At 42.7% G+C, this 15,599-nt stretch overlaps 1 protein-coding gene across 1 annotated transcript; it reads right to left on the reverse strand.

Moving 5' to 3' along the window:
• Positions 1-2,457: 2,457 nt before the first annotated feature.
• RFC2 (replication factor C subunit 2) lies at positions 2,458-10,038 on the reverse strand. The gene is made up of 11 exons (XM_037375099.1): positions 9,842-10,038; positions 8,939-9,008; positions 8,224-8,265; positions 7,736-7,842; positions 6,452-6,553; positions 5,754-5,854; positions 4,893-5,050; positions 4,451-4,516; positions 3,889-3,969; positions 3,449-3,562; positions 2,458-2,771 (listed from the first exon to the last, which is right to left on the reverse strand). The coding sequence occupies exons 1-11, from the start codon at positions 9,955-9,957 to the stop codon at positions 2,661-2,663; spliced, it is 1,068 nt and encodes a 355-aa protein (XP_037230996.1). The 5' UTR covers positions 9,958-10,038; the 3' UTR covers positions 2,458-2,660.
• Between the last annotated feature and the right edge of the window lie 5,561 nt (positions 10,039-15,599).

Raw genomic sequence — 15,599 nt, forward strand, 5'->3', positions numbered from 1 at the left:
TGATCAGAAGATTAGCAGCAGCAACAGATCCATGGCACGTAGTAACAGATCCAGCTAGAGCTCCCAGAAAGTTCTAGCTGTTAGGCGAGTGCACAGCCAAAACATTAAAATACATTTACTGCTCTCCTTGCTAGGCAGGGAGGTGGGTGAAACCGATTACATTTTCCTGGTATAAGGTTCCTCCATTGCCAAAATCCAAGTCTGAAAGTTGTGGAGCTGAAGCAGGCAGGGCAGGAGCGGGTGTGGAGTATCTTCCCTCCTCTCACTGGGAGCCTGAGCAAATGCCCCTCTTGTAGCTCTCCAGCCAGCTGTAACGAGGGGTAAATCCCTCTTAGCTTTGTAAAGCTCCTGAAGTACTTTTCAGCCACTGATCTCATTACTCTGGAAGATATCCAGGAACTGTTACGGGAACTTTCATCAATGTTATTACAATCTTGTTCTGAAAAATCTTACGGTTTTTCTTTGCAATGGGCGAGTATGCACATGTGAATGTGTTCACTGACACACTGTCTTTTCAGGACTTGTTTTTAGGTGGGCAAGGATTTCTAGTGCTCAAGCAAAATTGCCAGATCCTGTATCGTCTGAACATAATGCAGGGAGACATGATGCTTCTCCTGGGTCCATGTATCTCTCCTCACATTAGGTAGGCAGCCAAGCAAGCAATTCACTTCCTGTTTTCAATTTAAGATACATTAGAAAAGTAGTTTTGGCACCACTGGTGTGGCTCTCAAACAGAGCTGGGGAGCTTTAACTAGCTGCCAGAAAGTAGCAGCTCTACACTTGGAGAGGGGTGAGAAAGCACCTTTGGTAGAACAGGCCATGTTGGTGGCCTCTTGGACCGATACTATTCCTCTTCTCAGGAATAGTATGATTATGGCCCCCCGCCAGTGCTGTAACAGATTAGCCCAGAAGAGTGTCTGCTCCAAACTGGAGCTGTGAAAATGCAGCTGCTGAATATCGTTGCAAAGAAAACCACTTACACCAGGTAGGAAGAGGAACTGTGACTCTCCGTGTCTCTCACCCTCCACCCACAGAGCAAACCAGACGATGCCCAGGCAGGTACATCCAGTGGGGTGAGGCCCAGCCTTGTGAGTCCCCCAGATACACTAGCTGCTATTTTACGAAACTTCTGCAGTAACACCTCTTCATTCCCTGTTCAGCAATGAACATATTTAACTAGAAAGCAAAGACAGTGATGTACAGCCAAGGAAAATTAACCTATTGTTTAAACGTGCCTTATTTAAATTTGTGGAGACAAAAGCTGTGATGCTGTGTCAGTAAAGAACTCAGCAGCTTAACTTCCTTAATACCAAATTATTAGTTGTATATTTAACAGCGTTTGTGCTAGTAGTGACAATTCACTGGCTGGGAATCCAAAGGTAAGTTTGATGAAAGTCTAGTGAAGGAAGGATGTACTTTGAGCATTACATCCATTATTTTGTTTGCTTTATAAGCTCAAATGCATCCACGTTTTAGCTGTTGACTAACTTGCTCTCCTGCCCTTTGAATTAAAAAAGCTTCCGTCAGAGGAGCTGCAGAAAGTCTTGATGGGGCAATTTAAGATGCTAGCAGCTCTCGTTGTTGAAACTCACTATCCCTGCAGCTGAGGCAGTGAAATGGAGGGTGTACCCAGCCCTCACTCCAGTGAGGGGCCAGCCAACATCCTGCCAGTGAAGATCAGTTTGGCCCCAAGTCAGCTGTGGCGTGGGCATCTGAACGCTTGGGGTGGAAAGCATCAACAGACTGGGCAGGGCAAAGTGCAGGCACCGGTAACTTGTACCTCTACTGTGTTTTGTTTCACCGCTCTAACCAGGATGTGCTTAATATAAAGATGGCTCTGCTTGGAGACACCCATCTCACATCTGCAATGAAAGTGGTCAAATTCAATTTATTCTTGCTTTTGCTCTGCGTTTCACGCTTTATTGCTCATCTGCACTAGCAAGGTGGTTTCCAAAACTGAACACACAGGAAAGCATGATGGTTTTTGGTATGCTGAAACTATGGTAAAATGACATTACTGAACCTGGACAGGCAAGAACAGAAAAGGGATCTCAAATGAAGAGCATCCCAGAATTTAGGGGTTTTTTTAAAGATTACGAAAGGAATATCCAAAATAAATAGCTGGCACCATTAAGAAATGTGTAATATTTCTCCTGTATAGTGAAAATATCTTCCTTACTCACAGCACCCAGGAGTAACACCTGCTCAGCATACCTCAATTGTAACTTCATTTAATGCCTTATTTTGTGCAGTTTTTCCTTCATGTTCTCAGTAAGACCACCACTCATGACCAGGCTTGAAGTATAATCACTGACAACGGGATTCAGTTTTTGTTTCTGCTGCTGTTAAGTCTCTGCTATGTACCACTGACATAAGCAGTTCTGATGAGTGCACTAGACAGACCTTACTGCTCTGGACTGTCAGAGTTCTCTTTTTCTACTTCAGTTATAAAACATGTAAGAGTAAATTTTAAAGCTTTATTGGTCTAAATAAAAAAAAGTACAAAACATTTTTACAACAGAACCTGATTATTTTCTGCAATTTAGTAAAACCAAGGGAACAGGCTCTTTGCATGCAGAATTCAAGACACACACAGAGCTGCTGAGCCTGCACGCCAGGCCTTCACCTTCCAGAATGCACGCTTCAGCTCAGTGACATACCTAACTCGCTGCAGGGGCTGCAGTCTTCTGACACAGCCTGGCCAGCAGTCCAGCCATTTGTAGAAGTGAGTTCACACCTTCTGCTATCTTCATATGAGTGTACCCAATTTCCTAGAGATAAAGACATCGTAAAAACTTCAGTTTTCTCCCCCAGTCTATGTATAGTATCAGTAATGACTAAATAGAACATATCCCTTACGGCTAAGAGACCAAGTCACTTAAACTTCACTTCTCATGGAAGTGTCTTCTCATGGAAACCAACTAGAATGCTTTTTTTTTTTTTTTTCCTAAATTGAAGCCTGTATTTCCCCACTTCCTTTACAAGAAGCAAGGTGCATACATTCGAGGACAGGTTTTAAATATGAAGAGTGATTCCACTACATCAGTTTACCATTTGTCAGTTGGCTGTTCATATAATTTAGTATCTCACTATTTATCACACTAGATTCAAGTATGTGCTTGAAGAAAGTTCTCAAGGAGTTATTTAAGGCTTTGATGTAAATAATAAATTCAGCCAGCATCACATCTGTTATTAATTCTAGTCGATCACTAAAGTGACTTTCGGCCCTTCCGCGGGTGATTAAATGTCAAAAGTTCTAGTGACCATTCTTACTGACAAACTGATAATGCAGGGTGGGAAAGGAAGCAGTAATGAGTTAAGAAATACTTTTTTCATGCTTATGTACAGCAAATCTCAAACAGAAAACCCTGAGGCTGCCCCTGCATTACGGATCACATCCTCTTAAAAAGGCCCAAAAGATCCTACCAGGAGCTAGGTTAGTACTAACCTTGATGAATTCCAGTTTCAGATATTCTGGCATTTGAAAGGTTTTACACACACGGAAGATGTTGCCAATCACATCTTCTGGAGAGTATCCAAGTCGCCACAGGTGTGCAAGAATCTGTGCAGGCAAGAATAATCTCTCACTTACCTGGCAAGGCAAGTATATTCACTTTTGGAATAGCTGTACATAACTACTGGAATGACACACACTATTTATCAGATGATTTAACCTTGATTGTTTAGCAAGCAATTTCAATACATGGCTTTTTTGCTTGTTGGCTTATTCATCTGAAAAACTCTTCCATAAAAAGGACTTAATTCATCAACTCACCTACATGGTATTGCCTTTACCCTAAAGTACAACACACACCGTGATTTCTTCAAAACAAACAAGAATTCTGTAGAGAAAAATTGTCTATGCCGACACAATGCATGAAAACTAACCTTGTATGCTTCATCAATATTTGCATTTATGCAGTGTTGTATCATTTCTTTCACAAGCAGAGGATGAGGCTCATCACATACCTATATCAAAGAGAAATATTACGCTTCAAAATATTAGAAGACTCTATGTTAAAAGTCTAGTATTTTCACCAAGCTTCTATACAGTTCAAGTACTAAACCAGACATATTCTGTAATACAGAATTAATTTTCAGTAATATGACTTTTCAGCTATCCTGCCATGGCAGGCACAATAGCACGAAACAAGAACACCCAGGTAATAGATTCTAAAGTGATCACTGTGAAATTTCCCAGCTGTTGTGATTCACGTGCTTTGAGAGAGCTGGAAAACCACAGTCTCAGATGTGCCATTAGGGACCGCAAGTGCTCTCTCCCTTTTCAAAAGGCACATGCCCTCTTTTACACCCCAGTGCTGAAATTGCTACATACATAGTGCTGTCTGCAAACTGACAAAGCACTTTCAAAGGGTTATGTACCTGATCAAAGTTCTCACACAGCTGTAGTGCTCAAGTTCTAGCATCACTGTTTTATGCTATAACTAACCTTAAAGACATTTTCACTGTTTATGAAGCCAAATCCAGAATATGTGGACTGTAAGTTGTTTAAAGCCTGTGAAAGAAAAAATAAGACTTCATTTGTTTTCTGAAATAATTTTCTGAAGTGCTGTACTTCTAACTCCCCTCAGGATGAAATACACTTTTCAGAAAATGATGCTAAATAAGCAGTTTTCAATTAAGCAACACAGGAAACTACAAATGTATACAGATTTTTGTTCCTTCCCACAAATTCAGTATCCAGTTCCCATCAACTCACTTTTCAGGAGCAGATCCACTTTAAAACCTCACAAAACCAAATAGTTTAGTTACTTTTGTGCCACAGGTCACCTCCCTTTGCTTTACCTCTCCAAAAATAAATCCTCCAGAGCCACAATTCGAAGGTTCTTTTGCTTTAAACAGAAGCCTTTGTTTCATTGCCCTTCTTTTACCTGTCTCATATCCCCTTGGGCTGTGAAGATAATGGCTTCCAGTCCATCATCTGTATATGGTACATCTTCTTTCTCAACAATTTTCAGTAGCCTTGCAAGGATCTGTGAATCTGTCAGCTTGGTGTAACGCAGCACTGCACACCGGGATTGAATAGGTTCTGAGGGCAGAGATGTATAATTAGTATTTCCCTCTTTTCTCAAAAAAATCCCCCAACCATTTGTTTTCATCTTGGAAGAAGCTATCTCAGTTTCCAACTCATCATTTGTCTTCTTTCAAAGAAAAAGAACAAGTCAGCTCCAAACAGAATATAGCATCTCCTTAAGCATATCTTTCAGTCCTTCTCTTGAGCCCAAATGTGCTACTTGAGTTTTTCCAGATATGTGCAAATATATATGAAGCTCAGCTTCTTCTGTTTTCTGGGTTTTCTGAATGTATGTTTATCATGCTATTTTAACGGCTAAACAAGAAAAGTCTAAAGGTCAACAATGTGTTAGCCTATAGGTAAACTTAAAGATTATGTTTCAGAAAGGACAACGAAAGGTGTGCAATATCCCGTAAACAATACATCAAACAGCTTTAACTGTAGCAGAGTTGGATGGAGATTAAGCCCTAAGTATGAGAAATCTGCTGCTGCAGTCACGCACAGCACTATCCATCAAAACCAGCTATTCAGAGGGTTCATTTGCTACATAAGTACACTCTTCTTTTATTAGCTGGATGTACAGGTGGCTTGATTTTTCAGAAGTACCATGGTTTCCTGCAACAAGCAGGTCCAAGGTATTTCTGAAAACAGCCTTGGAAGTTAGCCAACAGTATGGAGAACATATGATAAAAACACTCAGGGACTAGCAGCACTTTACCTATGATTTTGTCTGAGGCATTGCACGCAAGCGCGAAGCGCGTTGTTTTGGAATAAATTTCCATTGTTCTTCTCAGTGCTTGCTGTGCTCCATCTGTCATGCTAGGGGAGAAAAGGAGTTAGGACAGATTTTGCCCTTCATGACTTACAGGTGCAACCTAATAACTATTTTTACACAAGCTTCATAGTTTACTGATATTAAACAGTGTTTTGTAAATGACTTGATATTCTGGTTCGATAAACGAAGCAGCTTTTTTTAGTCATGTGACCAAATCATCCAACAATGCAGGCAGTCACCAAGACCTCCATAAATATAACGTGCAAAATTAAATCATTAATACTCTGAAGAAAACTGCTACGAATACTACTACTTATAGGCAGATGGAGGAGAATGTCCTGTTTTCTTCCAGTGAAATAGTCTAGGCAAGCCAGACTGTTTTCAAAGAGAAAGTAAACTGGAAGACACTATTTCATATCCAGTTAAATCACAAAGTGTTTCACCTCAATATTCAGCATCTCCTTTGAAGCAATGATCTCTGCTTGGTATGAGTAATCTCCTAAGAACACTGTTGAATGCATATTTATTTCCTAACAAATTATTTTTGATGGCCTGATAGAAACATCTAAGACTGCCTAATACAACAGGATAGATGCAACACATTTCACGTAGTAGCTAAAGTCAAGAAAAAAACAACGCACCTGTCTGCTTCATCAAGGATGATTATTTTATGCCGACCTTTTGGAAGTGTGACCTTTTGCTGGGCAAACATTTTGATTTTGTTTCTCACAACATCAATGCCTCTGGAACAATAATTCAAGTGACTCATGATCAGTTGGGTGAAATTGCATAACAGATTTTATTCAGCAGCAACAGTGGCTGAAGCGCTCCTGAGCTCCCTATTCTCCCACTATTTGTTCCTGCTCCTTCAGCTGTGCCAGTATAACTGCTGAGAAACCATGTTGTAAGCCAGACTCCCTAACTAATTCAAATTTAAACACCAATAATCCTCATTTTTTGAGGTTTTGGAAAGATATTTTAATAGTGGCAGTATACATATATACATATGTGTGTGTGTGTATATATATATATTTAAAAACTGCAACCTTTACCTGCAGTACTGCCACAAAATGAGTTATGTTTGGCAAAAAGCAGGGGTAATAAATGAACAAGTGCAGAAGCATTTAAGACCGATTTGCCATTACTTCACACACCTACATCCACAGGCCCAGAGGTAACTCAGAAGAGTTTAAGAAAAACAGCGGGATAGAATGCAACATATTAGCACAACTTGGACACTTTCCTAGACAGACTATCAACAAAGACTTAATTTTAAAAATAAAGGATTTTACTGTTTTGTTCTGTTTAGAAAATGAATACTATAGCTCTTCTACAACTGATATTTACAAAGGTAGGTAAAATCTATCAACAGCCCCCCAGGAAACACTCTCAGAATACTTCAGGATGGGTTTGATACAGAGCTCAGGAAATATAATCAGCCCTCAGTGCCTGATCCTTGGAGAAGAGTGAGTGCCCTCTACGTATCTAAGACACATACCCTACATTTTAATCCTCAACTGCCCTTATTGCCTTAATTTCTCTCACTTTGCTTTTTTTCCTAAACACTGAAAAGGTTCAGTATAACCAACTTGTTTACTTTTCGTTCTCTGGAGTATCTTCATGATGGCAAGGGGAAGCTTAGCTCTTTCAATTCAAGAAAACAGTACCATTTTGGATTCCGCACTCCATTTGTTTACATTTTTGTGTATGAAAATATCTATCAAGTTTATAAAACATCAAGTAATATCACCTATGTTGACAGGTGGACACCAAAGACTGCCTAACTTTTAGTTGGGAAAACTGCATTAAAATAAGTACCAGAGGCCTTTACTATGGCATCGGGCCTATCAAGCTGGCCTGAGTTTAAAATAAAAATGGATACTTGCTTCTTCATTAAAAGTTTGATAAGGTTTATTCATTCTCACCTGTCATTTGAGGCATTCAGCTCCAAAACAGCATCCTTCAATGCAGGACCAAGCAGAGCACGAGCCAAGCAGAGGATACTGGTGGTTTTACCTGTTCCTGGAGGGCCCTAGAAATGCAACAATGCAGCAATTGCTGGTAAGATTAATGTAATTTTCTAAGTTGTACTCTCTACAACACTCCTCACAGCTGCAGCAGTGGATCAGACTAGAGGCTGGCTAAGTTCAGGATCCTGCCTCCAACAGAGGCAATGCCACAGAGGGAAGCACAAGACACACTGCAGTAGGCATCTCAGAGGCAAGTTAGTTTTTAACAGCAGGTTGTTTAATGTGTATTCTGCCAAGAACGTTGCTCCTTGACCATGCAATCACTGTCGCTCTTACCCAGCACATTCAGGCATGATGCAAATCTATACTGGGAGGCTATTGTAGCTAGATTTTAGAAGCCAGGACCAACACAGTGAAATACAGTACAACACAACAATACTTACAGCAATTATAATATTTGGTACATTCCCCTCTTTTGCAAAGACCTAAGAAAGAATAATAACAGCAAATTACATAATAAAATAACAGGAGCAAATAGTTTCCAATTCTATTCTATTTCAAGCATGGGAAACAGGCTTCTTTTTTTCCCCTCCTGCTTTCATTTTTTTTTTTTTAAACCTGGCTGCTTTTGTGTTGGTTTTTTTTTTCCCAGTTGAACCATTAGAACTCAGTCCCTAGAATAATATGGAAAAACTTAAAAGCACTTAATCCCACAGGTCTTTAGTACTCTTGCCTTTCCTCTGCATTCATTGTAATTACACGCTTGCTAGTACAAGCCTTCTGCTAACAAATACTGTGTGCTCACAAACTAATTTGTTAAGAAAAAGATTTTTCTTCTAGAAAAACATTGTATTTATGTTTCTTTCTGTTGTTATATAAATTATATTTATTCACCAAAACAATATTATTATGACAGCTACATTTTTCTAAGATGTATCAAAACAAGGACAATTTAAACAACATCCCAATTCAAAGAAGCATATTTCCTTAGAACACCACTCAAACATGTTCTAAAATGTGTGATTTCTCAAGTAAATCATGAAGTTTTTTTTCCACGTACCCAAGTATGGATGTAAAAATACAAAAGTGCTTGTAACGGTCTGTGGATCTAGGCAGAACTATTTTTTTGAACTAATCCATAAAGGGACAGCTACAAACCTCCAATCTGCTCACAGTATCTTCATTTCCAACTATTTCACATAGTTTCATGGGTCTGTACTTTTCCACCCTGTAAAAGTAAAACCCCACACACTTCAGCACATCTAATAAAACTTTAGCAGTGCTTTACACTGACAGAAAAGGATTATGTTAACATAGCACAGAACAGACGACTTGAGGTGTCTTCAGTGCAAACGCTGCAGGGTCCCCCCTCATTGCTAAGCACAGCATTCCACAACACTAATTCCTGAAAGGTTGTTAGTTCCATTCGCATAAAAAAAGCAAAAGGAAGGAAAAAATGCTTAACTCGGACACGAGTTTGGCACTTCAGTCTGCTATGGGGACTAAGGGGAGATGTCACGCTGTGCACTCCCTCACGGTTAACACAAGGCAGGGCTGACTGTGTCTGGACTCGATAGGGACTTCTTACTTTCCACCCCAGGCTGCCCGGTGCCCACTCCCCCCGCCTACACAGGCCCCAGTCCTGCCCGGGCAGGTTACTGGGTGCAGGCAGAGCCTTCTACGCTGCGGGGACACCCCCGCTCCCGAGTCAGACCCAGCTACTGTGTTCTGGCGGGCACGGGCAGAGGCCCTAAGCGCTCGGGCCTGGCCGAGGCCGGAGCCTCGGGGCCGGCCTACCCCATCCCCTCAGCCCTGTACTTATACAGGCCCCACAGACCAGCGCGCACCCCCACCTTCCCGCCAACGGCACGGCGCGCCCCGCCCCGCGCCCCATAGGCCGAGCCCCGCCAAGCCCCACCTCCCGCCGCGCTCTGCACCAATGGTCGCGCGCCTCCGGCCCTGCTCCCTCCCCTGACTCCATCTCGCAGGCGCTCGATGGCCGCCCGCGCCTCCCGCCCGCAGCCGGTCCCCCGCGCAGGCCGCGCCGCCTCCCTCCCTCACCAGGGCAGCTCGTAATGGCCGCCGCCGGCCGAAGAGGCCCCCGAAGGGTCGGTAGATCCCCGCTTCTCGCCTGCAGCGGGTCCGGCCTTCTCGTCCTCTGCGACCTCCACCTCCATTGCGCCGGCGGCGGCCCGGCCCCTCTCCCCGCCGCCTCCGTGAGGGGAGGGCCGCGCTGCCGGGCCCGCCTCTCGGGGCTGGCCAGCGGGATGAGCCCTCCCCCGCCCTCAGGGCCCGACCGGGGCGGCCTCCTCGGGAGTGGGCGCTGGAGGTGCTCTGCGGCCGGCCCGGCGCCTGCGGCAGCTGCGTGGGGCCGCTGAGGGGAGCGGGCCGGGCCCGGGGCCCTTGGGGCGCTGGGCTTTGCTGAGGGAGGGCTGGCGGGGAGGCCTGGGGGCCGCTCCCGGCACGGCTGGGCGGGCTTGTGCGCGGCTCTTCTGAGTCCGGCTGCTTCCCCTGGCCTACTGACTGGTCAGGTTCATCAATAAAGCCAGCGATATGTTTGCACGTCAGGAGTCTAAAACTTTGTTTCTTCTTCTAGCTACCTTTATTCCCTCCCTAAAATGAAAACAATAAAAGGTGCATCGCAAAATACTGTAAGTAGTTATAATGGGAGGGCTGGTTCCAGTGTGACTGTTAGAATTGGTGTATCAACACTAGTTTTAAACCTCAGTAGTTAATGGGGCCTCTTGGTAGGTCTTTAAGCTCAGCTTGTGCTCCACATAATGACATCTGAGTTAGTTCAGTGAGCAGGGGACCTGTCCTTCAGTCTGGCCTCTGATTTCTTGCGACATGTTTCTAATTTAAGGTGGGTGGGAGGTAGGAAGTTGGAACTCATCATATTTGAAGCGCTGTGTGAGCAGTGATGCTCTTCTAAGGGGTTAACTTCCTATCACTTGCAACAACATTTGCGATGTTACTGTCAGAACCTGTTACTTAGTGTTTTGAGGTTGGTATGTGAGCATTTGCAGATAAGAGCATAGCCTTCAGCCTGTAGAACTGGTTCTGCCTGTGGCCTGACAGCGATAGCGTTTGCTGAGTTTCTTCTAAGGCTCTAAAGCTCCGGAGGGTGAAGTTTCTGTTACAAAAAGCGCAGTCCTATATCTTGAGTTTTTGTGTAGGCAGGGTGGTCAGTGCTTTAATCTTGTATTGCATGGGGGGGGGGGGGTTATTAATATTTGTACATGGTTCCTAGTGGTTTTAGGATACATAAGGGTGAAATTGTAAGTGGTCCGTACCTTTATACGGCTGGCAGAATTAACTGTGGATTAACTTTGCCTCCGTTGGAGGTAAAGTAGAAAATTAAATAACACAACTATGTGGCATGTGAGGGTGAGATAGTTGGCACTTTTTTCAGTATTCAGGCTGTTTGTAGAACACGTACCAGATGACTACGTTTTTCCTGTAATACCTCAAACTCACTATGTTACTCTTCTCTTTGGATTTAACTTACTGCAGTACTCAGCAGAACCCAACATGAGACAGTGAAATACTGCAGCTGCATACAGCACTGCTGGTCATAAAAGTCTGTCAGTACAGCACACTGGACATGCTTTGGTTTCTTGCCAAATTACACAGTTGTTAAGCTCTTAGGAAGTACCAACGTCTAGATAAGATAAAATTTTCCTGGCCAGCATTCTCCCACTGTGTGTGTAGGATTGCTGCTGATAAGCCCCCAAAGGACAGTAGGAAACGCCATTCATAAGAATTGTTGCAGAGAGCCTGATGACAGATTTTGTGATAAGTTTCTGCTAATCAGTGCAATAGGTATTTTTTTGATACGGTCTCCAAAGCACTGCAACCCCTTGTAGGCAGTAACTTCTCACAGTGGTTCTGTAGCTTACCAAACACAGAACAAGCATTTATTGAAAACACAATATTGATAGGGATGTGTGGCAGGTACATGAGCTGGAAGTTTTAAACCCCATCCGTCCCATATGTTTTTATCATAGTCTGTCTGTTTACATCGCAGGATACATCCAGGATAAAATAAATTTTGAATTCAGTGCTGAAATGGCAGAACTCTTTTGTTGTGTCATCAACGGTACCTGAATACACCTGCATGCAGATGTACTGTATCATCCTGAAAGGAGAATAATCTTAAATTTAAGATTATTCTTTCTGTCCTGTCTCTTGCTCACCACAAAAGCTTACTAATTTTTTGTAATCGGTATAGAGTACGGATAAAGGCTTTTTGCTAACGATTTAGTTAGCAAGGGGAATGTTCCTCTTGAGTGTATTCAGAGAGCTTATACTACTAGTAATGGAGATCACCATCAAAGGAGTAAGTGGTGATCTTGTGGTCATCACAGGAGCGAGGAAGTCCCAGCTGCAGGTGCTTGAGGAAGGGAATAAGTCCTTTAAAGACTGTATAGAGGCTTTTCTCACATCAACTTCAGTCAAGGGCTTCTGCTCTAGCCTCTACAGGACAACTGAAGCCCAATGCAATGTGTTTTGTCAGGGGGCTGGGTAAATGCAGAAGTTGTGGCAAAAGAATTGCTGTTTTGCATGCTATGGTTGGTGAAACTGAGGATAGTTTGTTTTTAGTTTGAACAAGAAGTTGAAATCAGTGAAGACATTAAAAGTGAGGCAGTAATTGAAGACAGCGAAGGGCAACAGTGATGAAATTATGGTGGAGGGGTGTGAGGTGTAAAATCCAGAAGGCAATAGAAATGAAGCATGAGAGCAGAAACTAATTTTAGGTGATCGTTAGTTGAAAGTATATATCTGTACTGCATATTTGGTACAGATGAGTAATAAAAAGTTTCTTATATACAGTGGTTTTGGAAGGGAGAGAACTCTTCAATATTCAAGGTCATTTTGCTTTTGAGTTAAATTTGTGAGTTCAGCTTACCACTATTGTTAGGGCTAACACTAATATATGTTATCCAGCAGGTCTAAAAGGCCAGGGGCTGTGATCTTAAATTACAGTGTTAAGAGAAGTGCAAAGCTCCTTCAACTGTCCATTCCCCATCCCCACCAGCCCTGCAGTCAGTTAAAGCTGTCGCCTCCCATTGCAGCGTGCTGGTGTTCAGCAGCCACAAGTAGGTCACGTCGCACAGATGGTCTTGCTGCCAGGGAAATGCGGAGTCTGCAGTCCCCTTTAAGGCTATTCCCTGTTTGCTCGCTCTCCTAATCACACAGTTAGGTTGGAGACAGTGAAATGAATTCTGATGCTACCAACCATTTTATCTTGCTTTCACTGAGGCTGAAAGCATAAAGCGAAGCTGGTAAAAATACAGAGAGTGAAAGTAATGATGGGATGGTTACAAGGGAGGCTGGACTGGTGCTTTATGAAACAGGGCATCACCATATTAGGCGGTTTCATTGGCTCAACGTGTCTGCACCCAGACTGACAGGGGCCCTGATTCCTGTAGAGCTGCTGTTCTTGAGCTCTAGAGCAAAACTGAGGATGATGCTGTCGGTGTATGCCAGTATTAATTTGTCCTTGTTCTTGTAGCATCATAGCACCCCTCCATTCTTCATACGTTTATCTGTAGGATGTCCCTGGGAAGTACAGTTGTGCTGATCTGAGCTAATGTTATGTGTACCATTTAAAATTTCTTCCTAAATATAATGGCTGAAGTCACACATTCACACTCCACCAGCAAACTGCCACCTCCTAGTTTATTTCCCCTCCCGCTGCCTCATCCTTCCTCTCTCATTACCATCTTTAGTAGCTGTAGAGCAACGGCAGCTTACCAGAAGTCTGGGTAAATACAGCCAGACATCTGCCCGCCTTGTTACCTGAGCACTTTTATTTACGACATCTCATTGCTTTTTACATTTTCATTAAATACCTTTAAATGTTTTTTTAATGCTGTCACATGAAATTCTAAGCAGCATGCCATCTCAGTCTGCAGTTAGGAAATTCATACTGCTAGAAGTGAGGCAAGTCACAGGCTGTTGTGACAGAGTAGACAGAAAGATCAGTTTCAGCTTACCAGCTGAATCGCTACCAGCACATTCTAATGTTGTATATATTTACAATTCTTTTCTATAAGCACCTAAAAATACTTAAAAGAGTGGATTTAGCTCACTGCAATTTTAAGCCAGAGAAGCTTTATTATGATTGTTATGCATGTGTTGAGGAACAAATTATAATTTGACCAGTGCTTTACACTAGGTAACAAGAAAAAGATTCAGGAGCAGCGAACTGCTAGTCCTACTCTCCTGCTCCTTGGATGCTTAAGACTAACAATGTAATTGAATTTTTTATTTATTTTTTTTTTAAGCATGTAGTAGAGAACGAGGAGTGTCCAGTGCAAGCCCAGTTGTGTGGTTACAGCTCTAGTCAGTAGAGGGAGTACGGACACCTGTATTAAAAGCCACATAGGGTCACCCATGACACCCAAGAGAACAGACTTTCTCCTAGAATTCCTCACTTGTTTGCAAAAAAAAAAAAAAAAGGTAAACTCTTCAAGCATGCAATTTCCTAGATGCCAAAATGTAGTTGCTGGTTACTAACACTGTTGATAACGCTGAAAGTGTAGGAGAGGGGAACGATCCTTTGTGCTTGCCAGGCTTTTCTTCTTGTGGCAGTCACCCTGTGAGCAGTCGGCTGCTTGTACCTGCAGCTTGGGGCTGGCGTGGAGCAGTACCTTTTCTCCTCCGTGTCAGGATCTTGTGTCACCATTAGTAACGTCTGCCTCTGGGGAGAACACGGACTCCCTCTTTTTGCTGAGGAAGCTGAGAAAGCGATTGTGCGCATGTCTTCTGCTGCTAAATGTAGATGTTGCAAAGAGCATCCTGCAGCAGCGAGTGCCTTGCTGGGAGTCCCTTACATAAGAGGAAGGATCTTGATGGAAAAGAACGATCCTAATGGCTCTGTGAGCCTTCTCCTTAAAGACTCAGCCTCAAGCTGGTATAAAAGCAGGGGAGTGATTTGAGGATGGTGTCAGCTAAGCTCTGATGAATGATACCATCCAGCAGTTTGAAATCGAGGTAGACGGTCTGGGTTCATCTATTCTTTCACCAGTGTGCTGCTTTGTGTTTTCAGGCGCAACACTCGGTCTCCGCGGCCTCTGTTTCCCATAATGATAGGAATGTGGACTGACTTGATTGATGTTTATCAGAAACTTCAAAGGAAATTTGCAATGAAGTTGATACAAAGTGGATTTTATTTTTTTAAGAGTTACAGTATCGCTTGACTTTTGGTCAGACACAGTGTAGCCATGACACAGCATGATATTTCTGTGTAGTGCATCCACTGCATCTTGTGTTCATTCCTTAGGTCAGCAGTCTGGTAATACTCTCTACTGACTGCCTCTAATTGGTACTGTATGGCATTATGCAATCCATTTCAGCTGCATCTAGTCTCTTAAATGCTGGGCAAAACTTGATCAGAGACCTTGTTTGGCTGAATGCAACAAAACAGATCTTAAGTAACGTTAAATTGCACTCATTTTCTGTATGTCAAAGATGAAAATGCAATAATGTTGTTGTTTATCAGGAGTGCAGGAATTACCAGGTTGTAGCACTGTGGATTCCTGCAAGTCTGCAGAGTGTGGATTTAGAAACACCAGAAGGAAGAGCTGCAGTATTCCAAACCAGGATGTTCCTAAAGCAAAAAGGAGGAATTTAGCAAAAGATTAAGGTAAGAGTTGAGTCTGGCTTCACTGTAGAATAATAGATGAAGTAAAAAAATCTGAAAAAAATAACAATGTGGTTGTTATCTTTGGACCTCTGTGTGTATGGCTGAATTTTGCCTAGGTATGCAATGAAAAATAGGACTTGTACTCCTAAGATTTGTTTTAGTGGCTGC

The sequence above is a fragment of the Falco rusticolus genome, chromosome 1, assembly GCF_015220075.1.
Source record: "Falco rusticolus isolate bFalRus1 chromosome 1, bFalRus1.pri, whole genome shotgun sequence".
NCBI classification, from domain to species: domain Eukaryota; kingdom Metazoa; phylum Chordata; class Aves; order Falconiformes; family Falconidae; genus Falco; species Falco rusticolus.